Source organism: Aquarana catesbeiana, linkage group LG12, assembly GCF_042186555.1.
Source record: "Aquarana catesbeiana isolate 2022-GZ linkage group LG12, ASM4218655v1, whole genome shotgun sequence".
Lineage (NCBI taxonomy): Eukaryota > Metazoa > Chordata > Amphibia > Anura > Ranidae > Aquarana > Aquarana catesbeiana.
The window spans coordinates 148,523,545-148,548,611 of record NC_133335.1 but is presented as its reverse complement, the minus strand read 5'-3'; the positions used below and the strand labels follow the sequence as shown (position 1 = coordinate 148,548,611).

The 25,067-nt window shown below is 41.0% G+C and overlaps 1 protein-coding gene across 6 annotated transcripts in view; it reads left to right on the top strand.

Moving 5' to 3' along the window:
- Positions 1 to 25,067, top strand: part of ATP6V0A1 (ATPase H+ transporting V0 subunit a1) — a 201,225-nt gene that overhangs the window by 156,768 nt on the left and 19,390 nt on the right. For 2 of the 6 annotated variants that reach the window (XM_073608391.1, XM_073608389.1), the window contains exons 17-21: positions 1,248 to 1,355; positions 10,481 to 10,588; positions 13,579 to 13,596; positions 20,681 to 20,798; positions 24,221 to 24,392. In XM_073608391.1, coding sequence (XP_073464492.1) covers positions 1,248 to 1,355; positions 10,481 to 10,588; positions 13,579 to 13,596; positions 20,681 to 20,798; positions 24,221 to 24,392 — 524 coding nt within the window. Of the gene's footprint in view, positions 1 to 1,247; positions 1,356 to 10,480; positions 10,589 to 13,578; positions 13,597 to 20,213; positions 20,298 to 20,680; positions 20,799 to 24,220; positions 24,393 to 25,067 lie in introns of all 6 variants that reach the window. The other 4 variants (XM_073608392.1, XM_073608390.1, XM_073608394.1 and 1 more) reach the window with 3 other exon arrangements.

Sequence of the window (25,067 nt, the reverse complement as noted above, 5' to 3'; positions counted from 1 at the left end):
GATTTAGATTTTTTTTGTGTACATATACATGTGTTATTTTCCTGCCCCTAACCAAGTCCGTGTCACAGATGTTGGTTACATGGTGGGCACAGCACATTACATGGTGAGCACACCATTTCGCATTACATGGTGGGCACAGCATATGACATGGTGGGCACGGCACACCGCATTACATTGTGGGCACAGCACATTACATGGTGGTCATAGCACATCACATTACACGGTGGGCACAGCACATTATACAGAGGGCGCACCACTCCGCATTACATGGTGGGCACAGCATATTACACAGAAGGCACACTAATCAGCATTTCATGGTGGGCACAGAACATTACATGTGGGCACACCACACCACATGTGAACACACCACATTACATATGGGTATACCACATGACATGGTGGGCACTGCACATGACATGGTGGGCACTGCACATGACATGGGGGAGAGCAGCAGTCTGCCCCCCCCCAGTACAATCATTGCACCCCAAAGGTCAGTTTCTGCACAATCTTCCCTGTTCACTGACCTCATCTTAGCAGCATGGGAGAGATTCTTCGTCCTGGGCTTCTGCTGGATAAAATTACATCAGTGCCCCGCCCCCAGACAGCTGCCCGAAGCTCCCAGAGACTGAGGATCTGTGTCTGCAGATCTTGTGATAGGAGCCAGGCAGCACTGACAGGACTCGGCTGCAGCGGCTGAGACCTGTCTCGTACAGTGTGAGGAAGAGCACAGTGTGGACCCTCTTCCATTGGTACGCCACTGTAAAGCAGTGACAGAGATGAGCATATCACTGTGCTGCTTCTCCTTTCACTGTCCAGACACAGGCTGGGGCAGGTCCAGAATGACCTGGACTCAGAGGAATTGGGTTCAAAATGCAATAGGCTGAGGACATTCAGTGGCAGAAAAAAGGAGCAGGGAAAATCTCTGAAATTGAAGTGAATCTTGCAGCAAAAACTAGTGTGCTATACATTTTTATCTTGTTATTTTTGGCTGAAGCTATGCATTGATGCTAATTTGAAGCTTATCAACGATGCTGCAACACTAAATTTTGATTTTTACTGACATAAATTTTGTCCATAATCCAATTACATCTACAATGCTTAGAAACAAACTTTTAGACCTTGTTTAGGATGTAGGGGGAGGGTGGGTGGTAGAAAACATGCAGGTGAGCAGCGTTCTTGCTGCCCCACCATATATGTGTGTTTTAGTTCCTTAAATAAAAGCAGATTATGGTCTTCTTGTCTTCTAGAAAGGACTGCAGTGTTTCTTGGTTGTCTGTGCTATGCTCTGTGTGCCTTGGATGCTGGTCTTAAAACCTTTTATGCAGCGCCAACAGTACTTAAGGAGGAAACATTTGGTGAGTATCTGGAAAATGTGTGTTTTTGTTACTGAGCCCCAACTTGCCTCTGCACTGTTACATGGGGTCTGCTTATCTCTAAGAACAGAGTGACTTTGCAGATGGGAATGGCTCTTAACTTTTTAGATTTGTCAAGTGATCACATGTGTAAAGGCAAAATATTTCCAAAATCAGTGTGGTGCCTTTGCATCCACCCACGGCCTCCCAAGACCTTTCCGCCTAAAATAGTCTGCTCACATTTGTGTTCATACCAGCCAATGATTTAATTTAAGGACTGCTTCTAACATTCAGATGGGCTCTAGTGGGCTTCCTGGGATCTGCATTCTGTAGCTGCAAGTTATAAATATAATCACATAGTTATTCAGGTTGGGCACCTGAACATTTAACCAACCAAATAGAAAAAAAACTCCTTGCATTGTCAATGTAAAAACACATACAGCTCTTTTTTGTGTCACTGTACAGAGTTGGCTACAACCAACTTTTGGATGTGGAAGGTAAACATGTTTTGCTCCAGTGACCACAGAGAACACTGCAAGTTCTCTAAAGATTGTAAATTGCACCCCTGCACTAGAAAACACTGTATCTTCTCTGGTGGCCTGTTTCACATACCTCTCCTCCATTCTAACACTTTAACTTCTGAAAGCCTCTTCAGCATTTATTACTTCAAGGAGTGTTGCATGCCTGTCTCTCGATGCATGATGTCTTTCCTTCTGACTCCTAAGTAACTGCTGAATGCTGTAGTGATGCATAGGTCAAAGAAAGGAAACCATCAAGAGGGGACACAGACATCTGACACCCCCAGAACTGATCAGCGCTGACAGTGGCAGTTTTAAATCTTTGGAGACCTTGACCAGTGAACCACTTTACTATATTATTATTACTATTATTATTATTATTATAATACAGGATTTATATAGCGCCAACAGTTTATGCAGCGCTTTACAATATAAAAAGGAGACAATACAATTATAATACAATAAAATACAAGAGGATTAAGAGGGCCCTGCTCAGAAGAGCCTATATGGAACAGTTATTTAGTTTTAAAAGGTTATCATTTACCAGTCCCTGCCCCAAAAGTGGGAATGAATTTGGTTCATTTTAAGTGATTGTAAACCCTTAAGCCCTGTACACACGACCGGTTTTGCCGTCTGAATAAACTCTGAAGGTTTTTCCGACGGAATTCCGCTCAAGCTGTCTTGCATACACACGGTCACACCAAATTCCGACCGTCCAGAACGTGGTGACGTACAACACGTATGACAGGACTAGAAAACAGAAGTTCAATAGCCAGTAGCCAATAGCTTCCGTCTCGTACTTGCTTCAGAGCATGCGCCGTGTTTGGTGCGTTGGAACAGCATACAGATGAGCGGATTTTCCGATAGTAATTTGTTCCGTCGGAAAAATATAGAACATGTTCTCCATCTAAGTCCGTCTAAATTTTCGACAGAAAAAGTCCGATGGAGCATACACATGGTCGGAATATACAATGAAAAGCTCCCATCAGACTCTTTCTGTCGGAAATTCCGCTCGTGTGTACACGACATTAGAAATACCCAGTGGAGTAACTGGCCTCAGGTGATACACAGAGATGAAACAAATCCTCCTACATAAGTTGTATCTGTCTGTCTGCAATCTTCTCTCCTCTACATCCATTCAAAGTGCTGAACATTTAAAGCTTATCTGGGCTGTCAGGAAAAAAGGGGGTGGAGAGCTGAAATTACACTCTGCAGAGCTCAGTGAGGAGAGCTCTGAGAGCTGATTGGAGGGAAGGGAAACGCACCCCCCCTCACACAGCACACAGGAACAGAGCTAAGGCTTTCAATCAGCTGAAGGTCCCTCCCCTGTCACCATTTTTCTCTTGGAGTCAGGAAAACTTGTCAAAAGTGATTTATACAGATAGCAGAGGTAAGAGGCAGCACACAGAAATTAAACTTAGTGCTCTGGATGGAGACAAGTACACACTATAGAGGAATATGCTTTGTTCATATTTCATGTCTGAGGGTTACAATCACTTTAATGTTTCTTTAAAGCAGATGCCTCCATGCTTCTAATTATTTAGTTGCCCTTCTTTAAACTCGTTATACTATATGCTGTTTTTGTAAACTGTTGTCAAAAATGAAACTGTATAATTGCACAACTTTGTTCCAGGCAGTTTATTCATTCTCCCCATACTGAATTCCGTTAGGAATAAATGGAGAATCCAGTATGAAATACCTTACCCATTAAATTCCCAGCATATATAAAGTAACATGTTGTGGGGTTGGCGGTGAAAGGGATCTGAGCTGAAAAGCTTTTTCTCTGGGGTCACTGAATGTTATAAGCAGAAGTTGCAACTCTTTTAGGTGGACATGGCTTTATTAATAAGAATTAAACATTTCTGCCAAAGATTTTTCATGAAGTGGGCATATATAGATATATATATATATATATATATATATATATATATATATATATATATATATATATATATATATATATTACATATATAATACATGTATGTCCATTTATAACAAATATAGTCTCTATTTTGTTTTTCCCTTCTATTGTGATATGTGTAAAGTTTACATACATAAATATATCTGTCTCTTTAATCTTCAGCACCTATGAGTTTAAAACAGTTACAGTTCTTAGATTTTGGCTTTGTGTTTTTTATGAATGCTGCTTTGTGTATACATATCCCAAATAGAAAAACTGCAGAAATTCGTACTTGAGCACAACAGTGAGTTGGATACAAATCATAGAAATGCATGAAGTTACAGTAAACAAAATTAGTGGCAAACAAGTTCCAGAAGCGCTAGAAACTGTCAGTCATATGTGGATAAAACTGATACACAGTGCAGCTGCCAACCACTGGAGAAATGAGGAGCAGGAATCAAAAGACAAAAAGCAGCGCTCTATGAGTAGGAGCCAAAACCATGGACTGGATTCAGACTTTGCCTGTCTACAGTGCAATAAAATAAGTTTCAATCTGGTCCATGGTTCATATACATACATACATACATACATACATACATACATACATATATAATATAATTTTGGCTCCTACCCATAGAGTTCTGCTTTTTTGTCTTTTGATTAACAAAATTAGTGGAAATATAAAATAGTTTGCGGCATCTGTGTGTTAAGAGTTCATGCTCTTTGCTGGTATATGTGTTTTCAATACTTCAGTTTGTTGCTGCATTTATATGCAATTGACAAATATTCAGAGTGATAGTGATAGTCCATCCTAATGGTGATCACGGGTACAAGTCATGTTAAACCTGTCTTTACCACAACCCACGTTAATGTCTGTCCGCCTTTTGTAAATGTAGTAGGAAATGTAGCTCAGTTGTCCATGGATGTATAACCAAAATCCTATTTTACTTAAAAATATATTGCATTAATCCAGTAAACTACAACATAATACAGTATTAACACATTACGAAACATAGGATTTTTCATATTTATGTGGTCTACTGACCATATAATCTGTGTTGTGACATTTGGGCTTTTCAGTTTTGGGTAAAGTGAAAAGAAGCCCCAACATTATCATATAGAAAGTGTAAAAAAAATGTTAGGTTTAGGATCTACTGCTGGGTATTGTGTCAAAATTGAATACCCTACTAAAGCAAACTGTGTTTGTAATGATGAAACCATAAAAGTAAATCACGGATCATTTAATAGGTGGGGTGATGTATTTGACTTGTTTTTTATTACGCCCTGACCGTATATAACACATCAGAGATTAAATATGGGACCCTTTAAGCGTAGCATTATACACAGGATACACATTTAATGGTATCTTCACTTTCACTAAGTTTTAGATGGTCATCGTACAGTGCATGTTTTATGTCCTTGGGACGCCATCATTAAATGGCAATTGGTTTAGAAATGTTTCATTCAGGTTCTATTGTTTTCGTTTTCAGATTAGTTTAATTTCATCAAATACCCAGCACTTAACAGTTCAACAAATTTATGCAGGGGGACAGATTCAGAAGTATGCCCAACATACTGTAGGAGCCAGTAAAGATGTGCTTCTATTGACTACAATAACATAGGCACTGTAATTGTTTCAGTCTTTGGTTATACCCAGAGATTTCCCTACCCCTATGTCTTGAGACATAGGTATGGTCTTGTTTGCTGGTATGCAACTTTTCTGTATTGAGTATAGATAAGCTTCAGTTGACAGGCAAATAAATTGGGATATGTGCACATAAAAAACTCAGTGTTCAAATGGTGACTTAATTGGCATGTACAGTGTCTGTTTAGAGGTCTCTATAGTTGGTAAGAAATTATGTCTAATGTTCTCTAAAGTGTCTAGAGTAAGAAATAGTTGGAAACTGTCAAGTTTTGTTATTTGTGAATGATATGAATTCTAAAAACTCCAATCCAGACAGTTTTAATTTCTTATTGGACAGCTGGAAGAGAGTTAACTGCTGCTATGCTGATGATCTGGAATCCCAGGGTGGTTTCCAATCATATGATCACTGTAATAATTAAAAATAAGGAAATTTATAGTGGGAAAAAACTTATATTTTTGCACAAATCATACAAAAAAGTAAGCATGCTTTTTATTAAAATAGTATACCAAACATATGTCCTTTCAAAAATTATATATGAATAATATTTAGTATTGAAATTTGTCATGGCTTTACTGTCAAGTTAATCGGTGCATGCTGACCTCTGGTCATGAAAGGATTAAGCAGATAGAAGAAAAAAGTTACAAAAATGTAAAACTTATAGAAAGTTAATCCAAAAACCCTTTATGGCATTTCCAGAGGGTGCAGATTTTCTGCATATGCTTATGCTCTTTGTTTTCACTATCAGGTTTATAGCTTTAACAGAGCATGTTCATATGCAGAAATGGTGGTACCATTTCAGGGAAGTGACATTTTTTCCCGCACAGGTTCTCTGTAGGAATCATTTTTTTCAAATTTTTTGCCAAGAACTGGGCTTTAGTAGGGTGGTCCACCCTCTCCTTAATCCTCCCTCTCTAGCTCCATCATCAGCCAGTCATTGCTTTAATTACAAAATGCTGCTCTCAGCAAACGAGATAGGAGAAAACCACACAGGTCAGGGAGGAGTCACAGTGTTATGAGTGTTATGTGCAGTGTGTACTGTTGCTCTTATGCAAATATAGGCGTATAGTGACATAAGCAAACGGTAAACGCATATTAAAACCAACCATGGTTGACTTCTTTAGCTTTTTGTACTTTGAAGGATTTCGTTCATAGTAAGGCCTCTTTTGCACTAGCAGTCCGATCGGGTCCGCCTGCCAGTTTTTCACTGGAACCCGATCGGACCCTCCATTCTTCTCTATGGAGCGGCGGATGTAAACGGACACCCACCTACACCCAATTTAATCTGATCTGCTAAAAACCAACAGAAGGGGGATCCATTCCCCTGCCATCTAGTGGATTGGATTGGATGGCAGTCCTGTATAAAGGGGCAGGTGTTCCATTTACATGCAACTGCCCAGAGAGGAAAGCGGACTGTGTCTCTGTCCGCTCTGCTTGAGCAGACAAGGACCAGCCATCTGCCTGCTCAACGGGGATCAGTGGACATATTCCCCTCGCTGAGCAAGTGGACTCCTGGTGTAGCCTTCCCTTTAGAAAGAGGCCTAATCTTCAAAGATGACAATAAAGACTTTAAGTTTCAATCAGTTTCTAACAACTAAGGCCCCTTTTACACGGTACGGACGCCGTCAAACTGATCTTCCTGCTGATCGCTGCTGAGCAGGCAGATGACAGGTCAGTGTCCGCTCTGCTATGCAGATACAACCCAGTGTTCTTTATGGGGTGGTTGGATGGAAACAGACCGCCGTTTCCATCCGACTGTCATCTGATCTGATTCGCTAATTGGATGGGGAACAGGTCCCCATCCATCTGTCTTTTGCGGCGTGGATTGGATTGGACGCAGGCGGGTGTAAACTGGCACATGTCCATTTTACATATGCTTCCCAATAGAGAACAATGGGAGGTCATATTGAGTCCGCTTGAAAAACGAGTTTTAATGTGTTTTATTGCTTGTTCAGAATATAGTATCTCACAAAAGTGCACACACCCCTCACATTTTTTAAATATTTTATTATATCTTTTCATGCGACAACACTGAAGAAATGACACTTTGCTACAATGTAAAGTAGTGAGTGTACAGCTTGTATAACAGTGTAAATTTGCTGTCCCCTCAAAATAACCCAACACAGCCATTAATGTCTAAACGCTGGCAACAAAAGTAAGTACACCCCCAAGTGAAAATGTCCAAAATGGGCCCAATTAGCCATTTTCCCTCCCCCGGGTCATGTGACTCGTTAGTGTTACAAGGTCTTAGGTGTGAATGGGGAGCAGATGTGTTAAATTTGGTGTTATCGCCCTCACTCTCTCATACTGGTCACTGGAAGTTCATCATGGCCCTCATGGCAAAGAACTCTCTGAGGATCTGAAAAAAAGAATTGTTGCTCTACATAAAGATGGCCTAGGCTATAAGAAGATTGCCAGGACCCTGAAACTGAGAAACACACAAAATTGTTGCGCTAAGGTATATTAACCATGCAAGGTTGTGTCATCTGAGGGATGGGGGAGGAGATGAGATTGTCTGAGATCTGAACATGTACAGGCTGTCCCCGAGTTACGAACACAATAAGGACTGTAGGTTTGTTCGTAAGTCGAAGTTGTTCGTAAGTCGCAACACTGCATTTGTAAGTGTAACTGCCACCTGTGCATGGATGTGAGATGTTCGGGGCGCTTGTTATGTTATCTGGGGCGTAGTATGGCAGTGTAGGATGTGTTCGGAGGTGCTCGAAAGGTATCCAGGACCAGCGTGGAGCACAAGTGGCCGGCAGCTTCAAGCCCGGGACACCAGAGACCACCAGCGCCACCGAGAGAGATCCTGCAACCCCATCTGGAGGCTCACACTTGGACCCTGTCACCTAATCTGACTTTTTATCAAAGATGTGCCTGCTTTTACACTGCTTTTAGTAAATGCATTACTTTACATTAAAACATGTTAACTTATTGCTGCACTTAGATCTGGAGCTGCTTGTCCTTTTTATGTTAAGACCCTGAAACTAAGCTGCAGCACGGATGCCAAGACCATACAGCGGTTTAACAGGACAGGTTCCACTCAGAACAGGCCTTGCCATGGTAGACCAAAGAAGTTGAGTGCACGTGCTAAGCGTCATATCCAAAGGTTGTCTTTGGGAAATAGACATATGAGTGCTGCCAGCAGTGCTGCAGAAGTTGAAGGGGTGGAGGGGGTCAGCCTGTCAGTGCTCAGACCATACGCCGCACACTGCATCAAATTGGTCTGCATGGCTGTCGTCCCAGAAGGAAACCTCTTCTAAAGATGATGCTCAAGAAAGCCCGCAAACAGTTTGCTGAAGACAAGCAGACTAAGGACATGGATTACTGGAACTATGTTCTGTGCTCTGATGAGACCAAGATAAACTTATTTGGTTCAGATGGTGTCAAGCGTGTGTGGCGGCAACCAGGTGAGGAGTACAAAGACCAGTTTGTCATGCCTACAATCAAGCATGGTGGTGGGAGGAGTGTCATGGTCTGGGGCTGCATGAGTGCTTCCGCCACTGGGAAGCTACAGTTCATTGAGGGAACAATGAATGCCAACATGTACTGTGACATACTGAAGCAGAGCATGATCCCCTCCCCAACATGACCCCAAACACACCTCCAAGATGACCACTGCCTTGCTAAAAAAGCTGAGGGAAAAGGTGAAGGGCTGGCTCCAGCATGCCTACAGACCTAAACCCTATTGAGCATCTGTGGGGCATCCTCAAATGGAAGGTGGAGCAGTGCAAGGTCTCTAACATCCACCAGCTCTGTGATGTTGTCATGGAGGAGTGGAAGAGGACTCCAGTGGCAACCTGTGAAGCTCTGGTGCACTCCATGACCAAGAGGGTTAAGGCAGTGCTAGAAACAAAGTTGACCACAAAAAATATTGATACTTTGGGCCCAATTTGGACATTTTCACTTAGGAGTGTACTCACTTTTGTTGCCAGCGGTTTAGACATTAACGTTGAGTTATTTTGAGGGGACAGCAAATTTACACTGTTATACAAGCTGTACACTCACTATTTTACATTGTAGCAAAGTGTCATTTCTTCAGTGTTGTCAGATGAAAAGATATAATAAAATATTTACAAAACCGTGAGGGGTGTACTCACTTTTTGTGAGATACTATATATAGTTTTCTTGGTGTGCACAATCTGCTTATAGGTTCACTTCAAGAGAGAGGTATGAAAAATGTTTAGTTTTAGTCTGATTTAAATTTATAAACATGGAGCCTCAGCCTGGCAAGCATCCATAATTATGTCTGTGGAGGAGGGAGGAAAGATAAAGAAGAGACAGGATTTATGTGAAATTTCCAAAATGGTCTGATCTTTTTCTCTTGGAAATGTTGGCCACAGTGAGATACAACTGATAGACTTGACTGGTGGTGATCATGCTTTACTTTTTGCTATTAATGGGTGTCACGCACAATATTCTCATCCATAGGATTCTTTTGATGAGAACAAAGTATTTTTGACTGGTGGCCTACATGGTAGAAAGCAATGTTTCATTAGATGTAGGGCATGGACAGCTGAAAGAGAGACCTCTATTAGTCACTTTATATGTCATTTATATTTCGCCAACATTGTATTGTGAGGAATAGATTTGTCAGCTGTTTTAAATTCCTCTGAACTTTACTTGAACTGTCTGTGTATTCCAGCATGTTCTCTTTCCTAGAGGGTGGGTTAGCTTTTCCTGGTGTGTTTTATAAATTAATAAGGTTAATGCTACTACCATGTTCTGGGATAAGAGACTCAGACACACTTTTATATTAAGCTGTGTGTGTAGGCAGACCCCCCCTCTTATCTCAGATTTGGCAGGTAGTGTTGGCGCTATTGAATTATAAATCAGGGTTTCTCTTTATCACATTTTGATTACATAGGATCATAGTTATTACATTATATAGATGGATAAAGTTATAACTAAACCAAATGTAGCCAAAATTGCTTCTATGAGGGAGGTTTATGGCATTTTGATGTTGTGAAGAGAGGTTGCTTTTGGGATGGGGAAAAAGAGCATGCTGATTGGCAAAGAGCCTTGACCCTGATTTATAAATACCCCTCCCCACACCCACTAATCCAGGGTACGCATAACTTTGGAGGTATCCGCGTTGGTAACGGGCCCACAGAAGAAGATGCCGAAATTATTCAGCACGACCAGCTGTCCATGCACTCAGAAGAAGGCGAAGAGGTAATCATTTATTATATTGGTCCTTTTCTCCTTTGCTGTTGGAGGAGCTTGCAGAGCATCAGTTCCTAATGTGCTGCAAGGCTGACATCCATCAAAGGAAGTTTGTTGCTTGAACATACTGTTTCTGGTCCTGTGTGACTACAACATTGCTTTGAAATATCAGTCCCTCAAATGTTCTATGTAGATGTTCTTTATATTGCCAGTAATATATTGGATACCACAGATATACTACAAATAGGGGAAAATATAAGTGCATATGCACAAAGTGCTAAAAAAATGTGATTGATGGAAAAGAATCAGTGTAAGCATGTGGTAATATGCAGTGAAATACTTTCACAGTATGAATAGAACACTAGTCTAGACAGCATTTTAAAATTTGAAATTGCAGCAGGGCCTACTTTTGCACATATTGATGCTTTTATAGCTAGCTGGCCATACATTATACGATTTTCTTCTTCAATTTCCTTTAGATCTACTTTTAAGCTATGTAGTGCAAGGACCTGCCCGATTGCATACAAATTGAAAGTGTTTAGTTTTGACCATATTATACTGTTTTGGTAAATGTAAAGGGTAATTGTATGGCCAACCTTAGTCTTTAGGTCAAAGTGTTTTTATGGTTGATGCATGGCTTACCAGATTTCAGTCCTGAAATCAGTTTCTAGCATCAAAATCTTCCCTGGAAACAGTAAGTCACTGGCAGCTAAAGAAGTACGCATTAATAAGTACTAAGGAATTTGGTTTGGTTTAGGCTGAGTATAAAGAAATACAATTTCTTGATTTGAATCCCTCCCACAGCACTATTGTATTCTTCCAGTAGGGAGTGCAAAGTGCCTTCCCCACTGGCAGAATACAATGATCACTGCTGGCGGCTGTAGCCGCTGGCAGAGATTGGGTGAAAAAAAAATCCCAGACAGTCTGGTTGTACTCAAATCACTTGATGGATCGACATCAGTACATCCAGCCTACCCATAGACGGGTCGAAATTCGGCCGATTCCTGCTAAACCGGCTGAATTTCGATCTGTCTGTGGCCCACTTATGTGTGCTTCTAGTTCAACTCTGCAGGTAAAAGTGGACTGTGAAGCATGCAAAGCACACTTCAATTTAACTCGATACGAAAATTCTTATGAAGATGTCTAGAACGGCTGTCACATAAGAAATTTGTACAGGCAGATCTATTGACAATCCATGTTAAGCTCTAAGGGGACAGCTGGCACAAGGAAAAAGGTCAATGGTTGTATCTGCAAACATGCTTGATTTATTGTGCAGGGAACCTCAGGAGCGAAATATGAGAGCTGGTATTTTTTTTTTTTTAAAGTGCAGCCTTTGGAGCTGTTTTTATCCTTCCTCAACTGCTTAATGCCTGTGCTCTGACAAAATGTCGAACCCAGCAGAATTTTCGAACCACGTCACTTCCTGTGATGTGGAATGAGCTGTTGCAGAAAACCATAGTACTGTGCATGTGCACCGCATCATCTGCGCATGGGCAGTGCGCCATCGCTGACGTAATCTTTCTACACCTCACACTCCGCTGTACTGAGCCTGCAGTCAGAAGGCGGCAGCGGACATCTTTTTACACCCACCCAAGTCTTGCATTCCACACTTATTTTTAACAGTAAGCTCAGCTTATATAGTGCCAAACAGTATTTAGAAGTCCGTGACACTGTTTTGATGTTGAATTTTAATGCAGCGGAAATCCTGCAGATCTGACAGAACATCGCTGCTTTTAAAATTCAACATGAAAAGAGTATGATGGATTTGAAAATACAGTATTTCACTATATAAGCTCAGTTTAGTGCTAAAAATGTAAGACTTCTGACTGCAGGCTTAGTATGGCTGTCGGTCTACAAATTTGACATGCAGTGTCCTGACGTCAGCGATGATGCGTTGCGCATGCGTAGCACGTATGATTTTCTGCAACAGCTAAATCCACATCACAGAAAGTGACGTGGTTTGATATTCTGCCGGGTTTGACATTTTGTCGAAACACCTGCATTCTTGAAGGAAAAAGTATGATGGCCCTGCACTTTAAATCTTTAGTAACAAGGAAGCCCATGGCAGCTGAAACATTCCTCTCCTGCTGATTCATTTTTCCTTTAAAATATATATAAAGGCAATACTTTTTTTGCATAGAATGGAGAGACATTAAAACACCTGCCGGGTTTTTCATTGCAGCCCCTGCCCCCTTTAAGGAGATTTACCCTTTCAAGAGGTCCTGGTGGCCATTCTCACCAAGAGGAAAAGCGAAAGATTTGGGATAAAAAGAGAAAAAGTGAAAGAAAATCCCACATTTTGAGTTCTCACCAGAACAGGAATAGAGGGGAAATCATCTAACAGGGACTCTAGTTTTGTAACCCTGGTGACAACCAGAGCTATCCCCCACTGTTGGGACAAGAACTTATGGGGAAAAAACCTGCAGGGGTTATAACCCTCCCTTAATCTATACAAAATGGGGAAAAAAAAGTTTTGGCTTTACTTCTGCTTTAATTTGATGTATATTAAACAGTCCTTTTTAAAGTGTTTTTTTTTTTTTCAAATAAATATTAAAATTAATTTATTACAAATGTATATTGATAATAGTATCCTTTTACATTTACTCATGCACACATCAAAAGCAATGATCATTTGATCATGCATTGGTGTGTAATTTCAGTAATGGTTCTTGTCCCTTGACAATTATAGATTCGCTATTCTTATTAAACATATTAAGTGACACATGCTTTGCAAATCAATGTAAGATACCATTTCAAACACTGGTTGTTTTCCATTGAAGACGAGAGTTAAGCAAGTTAAATATGTAACATTTAATTTTTTTTCCTAAATATGGTAAGATAACATTCAGAGTACCGTAGATTTGTTGTTGTATTTCCTCTTTAAAAAAAGTTTTAAGAACCTTCATAGAGGGACTGAAGTTTTAAAGTGATATTTATGGCTAACCTGTACTTCTTTCTCTTTTAAACCTGTATTAAATCTGGATTTATATTATTCCAAGCCTGCCGTGGAGGAAGTGGTAAGAGCCAAAGTCCGTTGTGCATGCCCTCAATCAGACAAGAAGACTTGGAGATATGGCTTATTCATCATTGTTTTAATTTAACCATTATACAATTTAACCATTGTTTCTTTAGTTCACTTGATGGGCTTTGTGATGGTTCCCGGAATAATCCATGACATTTCTGCAATCTTTCATTTCATTCATTAATCCTGATGCTTGGCAATTTCTGACCTAAAATTACAGCTTCCCTCTGAATTGGATTCATTTGAGTTTTTTTTTTTTTTTTTTTTTTTTCATCTATAAAGAGATTTTTTGTTATTTTCCAACTTCGCTCCCTTAGTCCCCAGACCTTTTGTGAACAAACAGGCACTTCCCTTTTATTGGCCTGAAAAGCATGATCTTTTCATCATTTTTACAGAAACATCATCCTGATATACATAATTTGCAGAGGATGGTTGTTTAAAAGTGATAATATGCCATTAGAAAAAAGTAACAAATAAATACATATTGAGAAAAGGAATACAGGGAAGCTGCAATTTTATTGTGGCTGTATCAGTTTATAGACAAAGTATATAAATTGCAAAATGATATATGTATATAAATTCATATACATATATATGTGATTTGTGTATATTTAGTGTCATAGAATATGCTAAATTGTGAGTGCTTTTTCTGTGTGATTACATAGCTTTTCACTTCTGTGGTGAAGTATGCGTGCTGCAGATCATTGCTAAATGTCGTACATTGTTATATCCATAGGCAGATGAACAAAGCTTTATATGTCTAGAAACGTATCTGTACAGTGATTACATTAGAGGCACATGCACAGGTTAATGTTTATCTGTCTTTAATATAATATAACGCCATGTCTGTTGAAAATAGGTGGAGTCCTGAAATAGCTTCTTTAGGGTGTTTTGTGATTAAAAAGTAAACAATTTGAAAAATGTAAAAAAGTTTGCCAGTTGGGAAATTTCTTTATCTGTCTGTTTAAAGCCGGCCATAGATGATGGGATTTTCTTTCCTGCAACCACAGTCAGTGTTGACAGGGGAATGCCCCCCGCAGAGCTATTGTGCTGTCTTGGCACGGGGGTGGGGATAGCCATCCCAGGCAAGAAAACACACAGTCGCATGAAAAATTAGACAGACTGGTTGTACCCAATTTGATCGATCGACTTGGGTAGAATCAGCCTGCCCATACATGGTTCGAATCTTGGCCAGTCCCTGTTGAACCCACTGAGATTCAAACCATCTATGGCCAACTTAAAGCGGAGTTGCACCCAAAAATGGAACTTCCGCTTTTTGCATTCCTCCTCCCCCCACATTTGGCACCTTTCAGGGGGAAGGGGGAGCAGATACCTGTCTAATGCAGGTATTTGCTCCCACTTCTGGTGAAAGATCGCGGTGATCTACGTCATGTTCAGCCTCTTCTCCGTCCCCCCGCTGTCTTCTGGGAGACGCACAGGTCCCAGAAAACAGCAGGGACCACTCACAACGTGCAGCGCGAATTGCGCATGCGCAGTGGAGAACCAGGCTGTGAAGCCGCAAGGCTTCACTTCCTGATTCCCTTACTGAAGATGCCGGCGCCTGCACCCAGGAGGCGAGGGACAGATCGGCTTCGGGTGAGGACATCACAGGCACCCTGGACAGGTAAGTGTCCTTATTTTAAGTCGGCAGCTGCAGTATTTGTAGCTGCTGACTTTTATTTTTTTTTTTTTCAACGGAACGCCGCTTTAAGTGAACATGGACAGTATGATTGCAGCAACCCTTTAAACATTGCTAGTGACAGTTAGGCCGTGTATGGCATGACAGTACTACAATAACCTGCTAATCTTACTTTTGCTAAAATTCATAACTAGATGCTGATGTTACCCTTTTCTATGTAAAAATTATAAATTACGTCTTAGGAGTTTTAAGCTAATTGTTTACGCCAATCCTCTAGTTGAAGGTGCTGTCTGGAAGTAGAGTTGCCAGTGTACATTTGGGTCTTACAGCTTCCTCTAGCTTCTGGTAATGGTTTCAAAATAAGGTCATATAGGTTTAAGACATATTTACACAGAGTGAGACTGAGATGCATGTATTTATTGTTGTTGTGCATGTATATTCATTTTAGTGTAGTGGATAGTTTTTGAGGGTTCAAATTTTTTATCTTTTTTTTTTTTTTTTTTTTTTTTTTTTTCAAGAAGCCAAAATGACTGCCCATAAAGCAAAGAGGCTTCAAAACTCATGCAGCATTTCCACTATTCTCCTCTTACAATAAGTCTCTATGCTATGCATGCACTAAAGAGATTGTGTCTGCAGAGGGCTCCTCTCCATCCTTAAAAGATATGACAGCCATTTGCCAGGTTGAAGGCTATGAGTAACTTTGTTTTCTTACCTCTGGCATCTTCATTTTCTTATATCTACTTTTCTCAGAACATGTTAACATTTTTGAATTGGGTCAGAGTGCTTTAATATCTGATTCTGATTCACTGGTATGTGAGAGGGATGCAAAATAGGAGGAGAATGCAAAAGAGGAAAAAAGGCAAGTGCATAGTATTAAAATGTAAAAGGAGGCCATTATTAGTCCATAATGTATATCCTGATAAGTCTTTCTCCAACACGAATGACAGACACATAGTGGAGAGCAAACACTTAGGACAATGCTCTTCTAAGAGTTAAAGGGTTACTAAACCCTTGTGTGTTGTGTTTTTTTTTTTTTTTTTTTTTAAATAACAAACAGATCATACTTACCTCCACTGTGCAATTCGTTTTGCACAGAGTGGCCCCGATCCTCCCCTTCTGGGGTCCCTCAATGGCGCTAGTAGCTCCTCCCCGCATCGGGAAACCACCTAGTAGAAGCGCTCACCTTGGGGGTACCCTGCAGGCCCGCTTCCGAGTCCACCTTTTGTGCCCATAGACACAGAAAGCCAGACTCTGCCCCGCCCCCCCCGGTGCAGTGTTATTGGGTTTGATTGACAGCAGCGGGAGCCAATGGCTGCACTGCGATCAATCTACCCAATCATGACACGAGACACCAGCTGGAGCTGGTGAGCTTGTTCCTGGCCAGAGAAATACAGGGTTCAGGTAAGTATAAGGGGGACACTGGGGGGGGGGGGGGGGGCTGGTACATGACAGGAGGTTTTTCACCTTAATGCATAGAATGCATTAAGGTGAAAGCCATGAGAGTTTACAACCCCTTTAAGCCAACGCTATAGATGGCTACATAGTTATTCAGGTTGAAAAAAGACACAAGTCCATCTAGTTCAACCAAAAGAAAATATTTAACAATCATTCACCCACAGTTGATCCAGAAGAAGGTGAAAAACCACAGCAAAGCATGCTCCAATTTGCTACAGAAGGGGAAAAAAATTGCTTTCTGATCCCCCCCGAGAGGCCTTCAGATATTCTCTGGATCAACTTTACCTATAAATATTAGTACCCAGTTATATAATGTACATTTAGGAAAGAATCCAGGCCTTTTTTAAAGCAATGTGCTGAGCTGGCCAAAACCACCTCTGGAGGGAGCCTATTGTGCACTTTCACAGCTCTTACTGTGAAGAAACTATTCAGTATTTGCAGATTAAATCTTTTTTCCTCTAGATGTAAAGAGTGCCACCTTGTTTTCTGTGATGACCTTAAAGTGAATAACTCAACACTAAGTTCACTATATGGACCCCTTTATATATTTATACATGGTGATCATATCTCCTCTTAATCTCCTCTTTTCAAGAGAGAATAAATTCAGCTCCTCTAGTCTTTCCTCATAGCTGAGCTCCTCCATGCCACTTATCAGTTTGGTTGCCCTTCTCTGCACTTTCTCCAGTTCCCTGATATCCTTTTTGAGAACTGGTGCCCAAAAGTGAACTTCATATTCCAGATGAGGTCTTACTAATGATTTGAACAGGGACTATTATTATGCTATTATTGACCTTTTGATCTACTAAAACCCCCAGAACCTTCTCCACTATGGATTCCCCCAGTTGTACTCCTAGTATGCATGATGCATGCATATTCTTAGCTCCCAAGTGCATAACTTTACATTTATCAACATTAAACCTCATTCGCCACTTAGTTGCCCAATTAGACAATGCATTGAGATCAGGTTGTAAATTGGAGACATCCTGTGAGGATGTTATTCCACTGCATAGCTAAGGGAACAAGAAAAAAACAGAAAAAGCGCCTCTAAGTGCAGTATTTAATAAATTATGTAATCACACGGACAAGGGGGCACTCACATAAGTAAAGAATCAGGCTCTTGATCAAGCATTCCGGTGGATCACACAAGCGCCCAGGTTCTACATGTCGGGGAGCTGGGAGGTGGATACTGAACCCCAGCGCTCTTCCGTGTTGGTACTGAGCAGACCTCTTTGATAGAATGCAGTGTGGACCGCAGCACTGGCATGTGACGTCACCAGAACAGGGAATAAACAACGCGTTTCAGAGCATGCGCAATGTGAGAAACAGACATGCGTGCATGTCTGTTTCTCACATTGTGCATGCTCTGAAACTGGAACTAAAGTGCCAAGCCCAACCCCCTTAAAAAAAAAAAAAAAAACCCTCACCATAATACCCCTCCACCAAATTATTTGGAAGGGTGGCCCAATACTTTTGGCAATATAGTATGGTTGAACAAGTTTGGGTTGGAAGCACTTGACTGGCTTGCAGAGTCCTGACCTCAACCCGATAGAATACCTTTGTGATGTATTAGAGTGGAGAGTGCAAGCCAGGCCTTCTCATCCAACATCAGTGCCTGACCTCACTTCTGCGCTTCTGGAAGAATGGTCAAATCTTCACATAGACACACTCCTAAAACTTGTGGTTAGCTTTCCCAGAAGAGTTGAAGCTGTTATAGCTGCAAAGGGTGGGCCAACTCAATATTGAACCCTACGGACTAAGACTGGGCCATTAAAGTTCATGTGCGATGTTACAATACTTTTGACAATATTGTGTGTGTGTGTGTATGTGTATATATATAATATTATAATCTCATGAAGTGGTACTCCCAGGTGCACAACTTTTAGAGTGTGGAAATGTGATGTTACGCTTATCGCTGTTATTTCTGCCACTCTGCTGCAGAGTCTGTGATTGTTGTGTTGTCTTATTAACCTTCCTGGCGGTATTCCTGAGTGTGACTTTTCATTACCAAAAGCGGTAATCCCGAGCCACAGTTGGGATTGCATCCTAGTATCCTGGGTAAGTTACTTACCTTGTCCCCAGGATTCTGCGATGTCTCGCCGCTGTGTCTTCCACTTGATCTATCACAGTGTCGGGCTCCGTTCCCTGCGAGCGCCGCAATGCATGGGAATGGAGCCTGGTGCCAAATTCAAAAAGTGAATAACACAAAACACATACAGTACACTGTAATCTTACAGATTACATTACTGTATCAAAACCTTTCACCTCCGTTTTGTCCCTAATGCTTTGTCCAGTTCCATGCCTGCAGTTTTATATTATAATAATGTTCTTTCTGCCTGGAAACTGGAGAATGTCCATAGCAACCAAAAAGTGTTCTTTTTACGTCAAAAGTGGTTTTAAATCAGCTAGAAAACAGCGATAATAAATTAGAATCACTTGCAGAATTGAGCGATAGTGATTTGTGGGGATATTAGTCATCAAACACTGAAAGTAATGACGGCGACAATTCTGCAACTGAGCTAATTTCAGTGTTTTTGATTTGATTACATTATTGAATAAATGTTATTATTGTATTATTATTTGTTATAATTAATTATAGTTATTTATTATATTATAATTTATGATTTCGTGTTTCAAACTTTATCATACCCGGGCTGTCTACTAGACTCTTGTTTGGACAGATTTAAGTGAGTTATTCCTAAGAATTACAGGCCTACAATATAAAATGCCGCTTCAGCATCAAAAATCTGACATAATCATACCGCCAGGGAGGTTAACACAGTAAGGTAGAAGGGATTGGGAAGGGCTTGTGATCACTTATGTGTGCTTCATGGCCCAAATAGTTACATTTCCTAATTGGGGGTGTCATGGAGGAATTTTTGAAAACCTATCCATAGTAGTGCTGTTACTTTACCCGTAACAACTTGATAAAAATAATGTTCTTTAGCAAGGGACATGCATTCTACATTAATAATTATGCTACCGAAATGAGTGTGTGTTGCGAATTGCCTCCAACATTGTTGCTTTTTCTTCTTGCTGGAGGCTGCCATTTTGCTGAAGTCAAGAGCCCCTGAGCAACACTAAATATTTGGGCTGTCAGCAGATTGTCCTTTACATTTTCATAAAAAGTGCCAAAAAATAGAGAGCAGTTGAGCATGTGCAGAGCAGGGTGAGATACTAGAGTTAAAAAATATAGCCACTTATTTTTGATGCTTTACATAGCTATACCTGCAAAAGGGGCCACCCTGAAGTGGTCTAGCAGGACTTAATTTTCTGACAAAAGTTCCACTTTAATGAATACCCCTGCAAACAGTAGACATCATGGGTATACAACCATCTATGTTCTTATTCCGCAAAGGTTGCAGTATGACCAATCAGAATCTCTAATGCTTTCTATCTGATTGGATACCCATAAGAGTTATCACACTCTTTTGAATAGGACCATTAATATTTTTTTATTAATTCTTCTGGTTGGCACACAGTGTTTCAGCCCCTTTATAATGTCACACCTCCATTTCCAGCTATCCAGCCAATTCTTCGATCAACAAGACTCTGATGAGTTAGATAACGATGAAGGTCAGGTTGCTATGATTGCTGTTCAGTCTGTAAGTATAAATCTGCCTCCTATAAAAAAGAAGCATAGCCACCATTTCCAATGCTTTCTTTCTTTAAAAAAAATAAGGCAAATGGAGGTTGTGGTGAACATTTGAGGTTTCTGAACATTATCTTTAAAACACCTTTTCATCAGGGTGAGTATGGTTGTTGCTCAGGGGTAATATGGTTCTTTGGGCTGTCAGAAAGACACAAAAAATGGTGGAGTGCTTGCATCTGGACTTTCTCTGTGGTTCTTATTTGTTCACAAACACCTCTTTGCACCTGGTGAACATGTGATGGGATATTCTGCCATGTGTCTTCTCGTCCAAAACAATCTCATCTTTATTGTAAGACATTGTAACTTTTTTTTTTTGGTTTTCTCCTTTTTCTGCAGTTTAATTTTGGAGATGTTGTGGTCCACCAGGCCATTCATACAATTGAATATTGTTTGGGGTGCGTTTCCAACACAGCTTCTTATCTTCGACTTTGGGCCCTGAGTTTGGCCCATGCCCGTAAGTAACAAAATGTATTATTTTAGTGTAATGTTTTTGTTTGTACAAATGTATGAGTTAACCTTTAACCCAAACTTTACTTTTTTGTAAATAGTAATCACAATGTGATGTGCCCATGTGTTGTGTAGGGTCTTGAATGTTTGAAGTGGAACTATGGCCACCCATTAAAAAAAATTGTGCTGAAGCACTTAATTACAAGTGCATCTGCATTTACAGTTTTCTCTTAGTCTCTCTGTAAGGTTTCCATAAAAACGTGTTGATTCTGCCAGTGGTGTCCACTTTATGCAGCTTCCTGCTACAGCAGCCCTGCCCTCGGAGCCCTCTGATGTGGCCTTCGACCTCAAACCAGGGAAGCGCATGTCCATGTTCTGGTATAGTGGGTCTTTAAGCCCAGATCGCGATCATAGGGGGGTGCCAACCCGCTATCCAAGAGCACCAGAGTGCATGGAGCTGGTGCCAGCAGCAGAGAAAGCAGGTGGTCGCGGAGGGAGCAGGAGCCACATAAGCCAGTTCTTCTGTAGCGCCGCCTCTTGTCCCAGGTACTTTGCCTGGGACCTTTCTAGAAGCCTGGAGAGCAATGCCAGCAGAAGCAGGAATAGAGGAAAAGGTCAGTGTATTATTTATCAAATACACTGCTCTTTTGCAATGGACATATTAGCACTTCTAAAAGAAGGGTTATTAGGCTGCTTTCACACTGATCTACAGGTGCAGCGCAGTGCACCTGTGGCTTTTCTGTGGGTTAGCTGCACTGAGCCATAGACTCTTTCAGAAAGTGCACCATACCCGTAAGATATAATAGAAGTCTATGGCAAATCGCAGCTAACCCGCAGGAAAACCACAGGTGCACCGCGGTGCAGATAAACTGCAGCTCATCAGTGTGAGAGCAGCTTTCTAGGGGGCTCGGACAGTAAGGGCTTGTTTAAATTTGCCTTTTTTGGGGGCGGTAAAACCCCATAGTTCATTGTGGCCCCTTGACCAGTTACCAAATCACTTGAGTGGCCCTTACTCTTCAAAAGGTTAAGCGCCCCTGTGCTACAGTGTGATGAGAAGATGTTACAGAGGCCATAGCATTGAAACTGCTGATTCCCAAGCTTGTAGCTTGTCATTCAGAACCTGGTCAGTGTACGAGAGGGAGAGCATGTGAGATACAAATGATGGACAGAGTTGCTTGGGATTATATGTTCAATACTTGCAAACACATTGGCTTCGGCAACAAGTTTATGAAGTGGATATCTTCACTAAATAATGATCCCTGCGCAAAAATTAAGGAAACTCGCTTTGCTATGCGAGTTCTTTAGATTACAAGCATTCTCCTGGAACGTATTATGCTCGTAATCCAAGGTTCCACTGTAATTTAGTTTTTTTGGGGGTTTTTTTTCTGTATTTTTCTTTGATGTTATATCTAATAGAAACATACAACGTTTTATACCAATATAACCGGTATTTTTCATTGTTTATAAACACTGTTTACACATACTTTGTACCTGATATAAATATAGAATGTTTACTTTATTGTATCTTCTCATTTACAAAATAAATCTTTATTGAGAAAAAAACAAATGATGGAGGATTTGGCTTAGTCAGGAAACATAAAGATTTCTTTTTACTTCTCGAGTCTAGTGCATCCCCTACTGTAGTAACTAGATTTGTAACTAGACAATTATCAGGTGCCTTTTAGTCAGGGCTGGTGCTAGACTATTTTGCGCCCCAAAAACTAAAATAAAACTATACACTGCCCCCTTCCTGCACACACTGCCCCCCTATTTCCCCTGCACATACTGCTCCCTTTTAACTCTACATCCCCCTTCCTGTACACATTGCCCCCCTTTAACCCTACCCCCCCCTTGCTGCACACACTGCCCCCTTTAACCCTACACCCCCCTTGCTGCACACACTGATCCCCTTTAATGCTGCACACACTGCCCCCCTATTTTCCCTGCACATACAGCCCCCTTTAACCATACACACACTTCCTGTACACACTACCCCCCTTTAACCCTACTCCTCCCTTCTTCCTGCACACACTGTCACTCTATTTCCCTTGCCCATACTGCCCCCTTTAACCCTACACCCCCCTTCCTGCACAAACTGCCCCCTTCCTGCACAAATTGCCCCTCTTTAACCCTGCATACCCCTTCCTGCACACACTGCCCTCCTTCCTGCAGACACCGCCTCCCTTTAACCTTTCACCCCCCCCTTTCCTATTCACACTGGGGTGGAATCCTGCGAAAATAATGCACATGGAGTGAATTGCTGAAGATTACTTACTGTGTGCCGGTGTGTGACGTGGACAAAGTGCTGCGGGAGGCTGAGGAAGGGGGACCTGGTGAATGGCAACAGCAAGTTCATGAAGCAGGCGACCAGTGACAATTGAAGTGTGGCTTGAAAATTGACACATTATTGTCATAATTTAACAGTGATTTGAGATACATGATGATGGGGAAATGACTTGGGGGAGCAGTAGCCGAAAGTTCTGTTAGCGACATCTGGAGCTGGAGCCTGCATACGTGTACCCTGTGCCGAGACCTGCGGTGGGTCTGCGGGAAACCATAATTCTGCTGGCGCCGACCCCTGGGGGGAGAGTAGGGAAGACGTGCAGACATGGGTGTGCCCTAGGCAGCTGCCTAGTTCACTTAGTGGTAGTACCGGCCCTGCTTTTAGTATTACTTAAATTTTCCTTGCTACTGCTGAGGGTACTGTAGTAATGGGATCCTAGTAACGAGAATCACTGGGGAGGAATGAATGCAGTACATTTTTTGTGTTAAGGGTTATGGTGAGGTTTACTGTCCTTTCCTTCAAATATTTTAGAGAAGTTAAGGTAGAAAGGCTGTAGATAGGTACCTTTTATTAATTGGAATGACAGCTTGTACATTTTTGCATATCCTTGAATAGTACTCGCACCAATGTAACTTTTTCATGTTTCGGCCAAGAAACTGGATCCATTTCACAGAGTGAAAACTTGATGTATTTTTCTGTAGATAACGGAGCAATTAGCTTATAGGTACCAAAAAATTATTTCCAGCATGTTGGTAAATAACGATTGTTAAAATCCTTTGGCAGTACTTATTCTTGTTTCACATTTCTCAGTTGTTGCAACTGATGATTCAATCAATCACATCCCTGTATTTTATTTGCTAGCCTTATTTTTAATTGGTTGCCAACTAACAAAAATATGCATTTACAAATAAAAATGTTAAACAAAATATGTATAGCAGTTACTCTTTCACATGTTTGTTGTGATTATGTAGTAATTAAAGGAACCAATATTACAGAGTTGAGTTCTGTCAGAAATATTATAAATTACAGATAGGGGAGATATTGGTGCAATACATTTTAGGTATTGCTGTTTACTTCTTATTAGCTCCCTTCATAAATATGTATTCTCTGATTTTTTTTTTTTTTTTTTTTTTTTCTTTCCCTAGAGCTATCTGAGGTCCTCTGGACTATGGTGATGCATGTGGGCCTCCATGTACAAAGTCTAGGTGGAGGCATTCTCCTGGTATTGGTGTTTGCAGCATTCTCTGCACTGACTATTGCCATCCTGCTTATCATGGAGGGACTGTCAGCTTTCCTGCATGCCCTCCGTCTGCACTGGTAAGTTTTGAAACCCCTTGCCTTTGTCATATCTTTCTTAGCAGTATTAAGAGTATAAGAATCTCCACTCCTGAACCAGCCTGTGCTTCCAGTAAGTAAATAGAACTTCCTATCTTTGTGCAAGAGAATTGCTGCTTCATGCTGCCCAAACTGTAGCTTGACTCATCATGAACGCTCAGGCAGCTGACCAGCCATGATGGTGGGAGATTAAGTCTACACTGGAATGGCAGTTATTTTCTGTGGATCATCTTGTTACTGTCCCCATGTGCCTAGATTTCCACTTAGGTTCCCACACCTCCATGATGAACCAAAGCTAGAGACCTTAAAAATGCTGATCCTGCCTTGTATATAAGGGACAGTAAAAGGAAAAAAATCTTCTTCATGTAGGTAGATGTTCCATTGACTTATTGACAGTGCAGACAATGTTGTATGTAGATCTGCAGTTTAATCAACAAATGTTATTTATTATATAAAGGATTTATGGGGAGAGGGTGGGTTCTCGATCCCAGAATAGAACCGATCTTGTAAATATGCATGCCCCAGTAAGTGTCTATCACAAATGTTGCTACCATGTGTCTGACAAGTGGTGCTTTCCCAATGTCTGGATATAAGTTGTACTATATGCTATAGTACAGAGGCATAACTAGAACCTTCAGGGCCCTAATGAAAGAAACC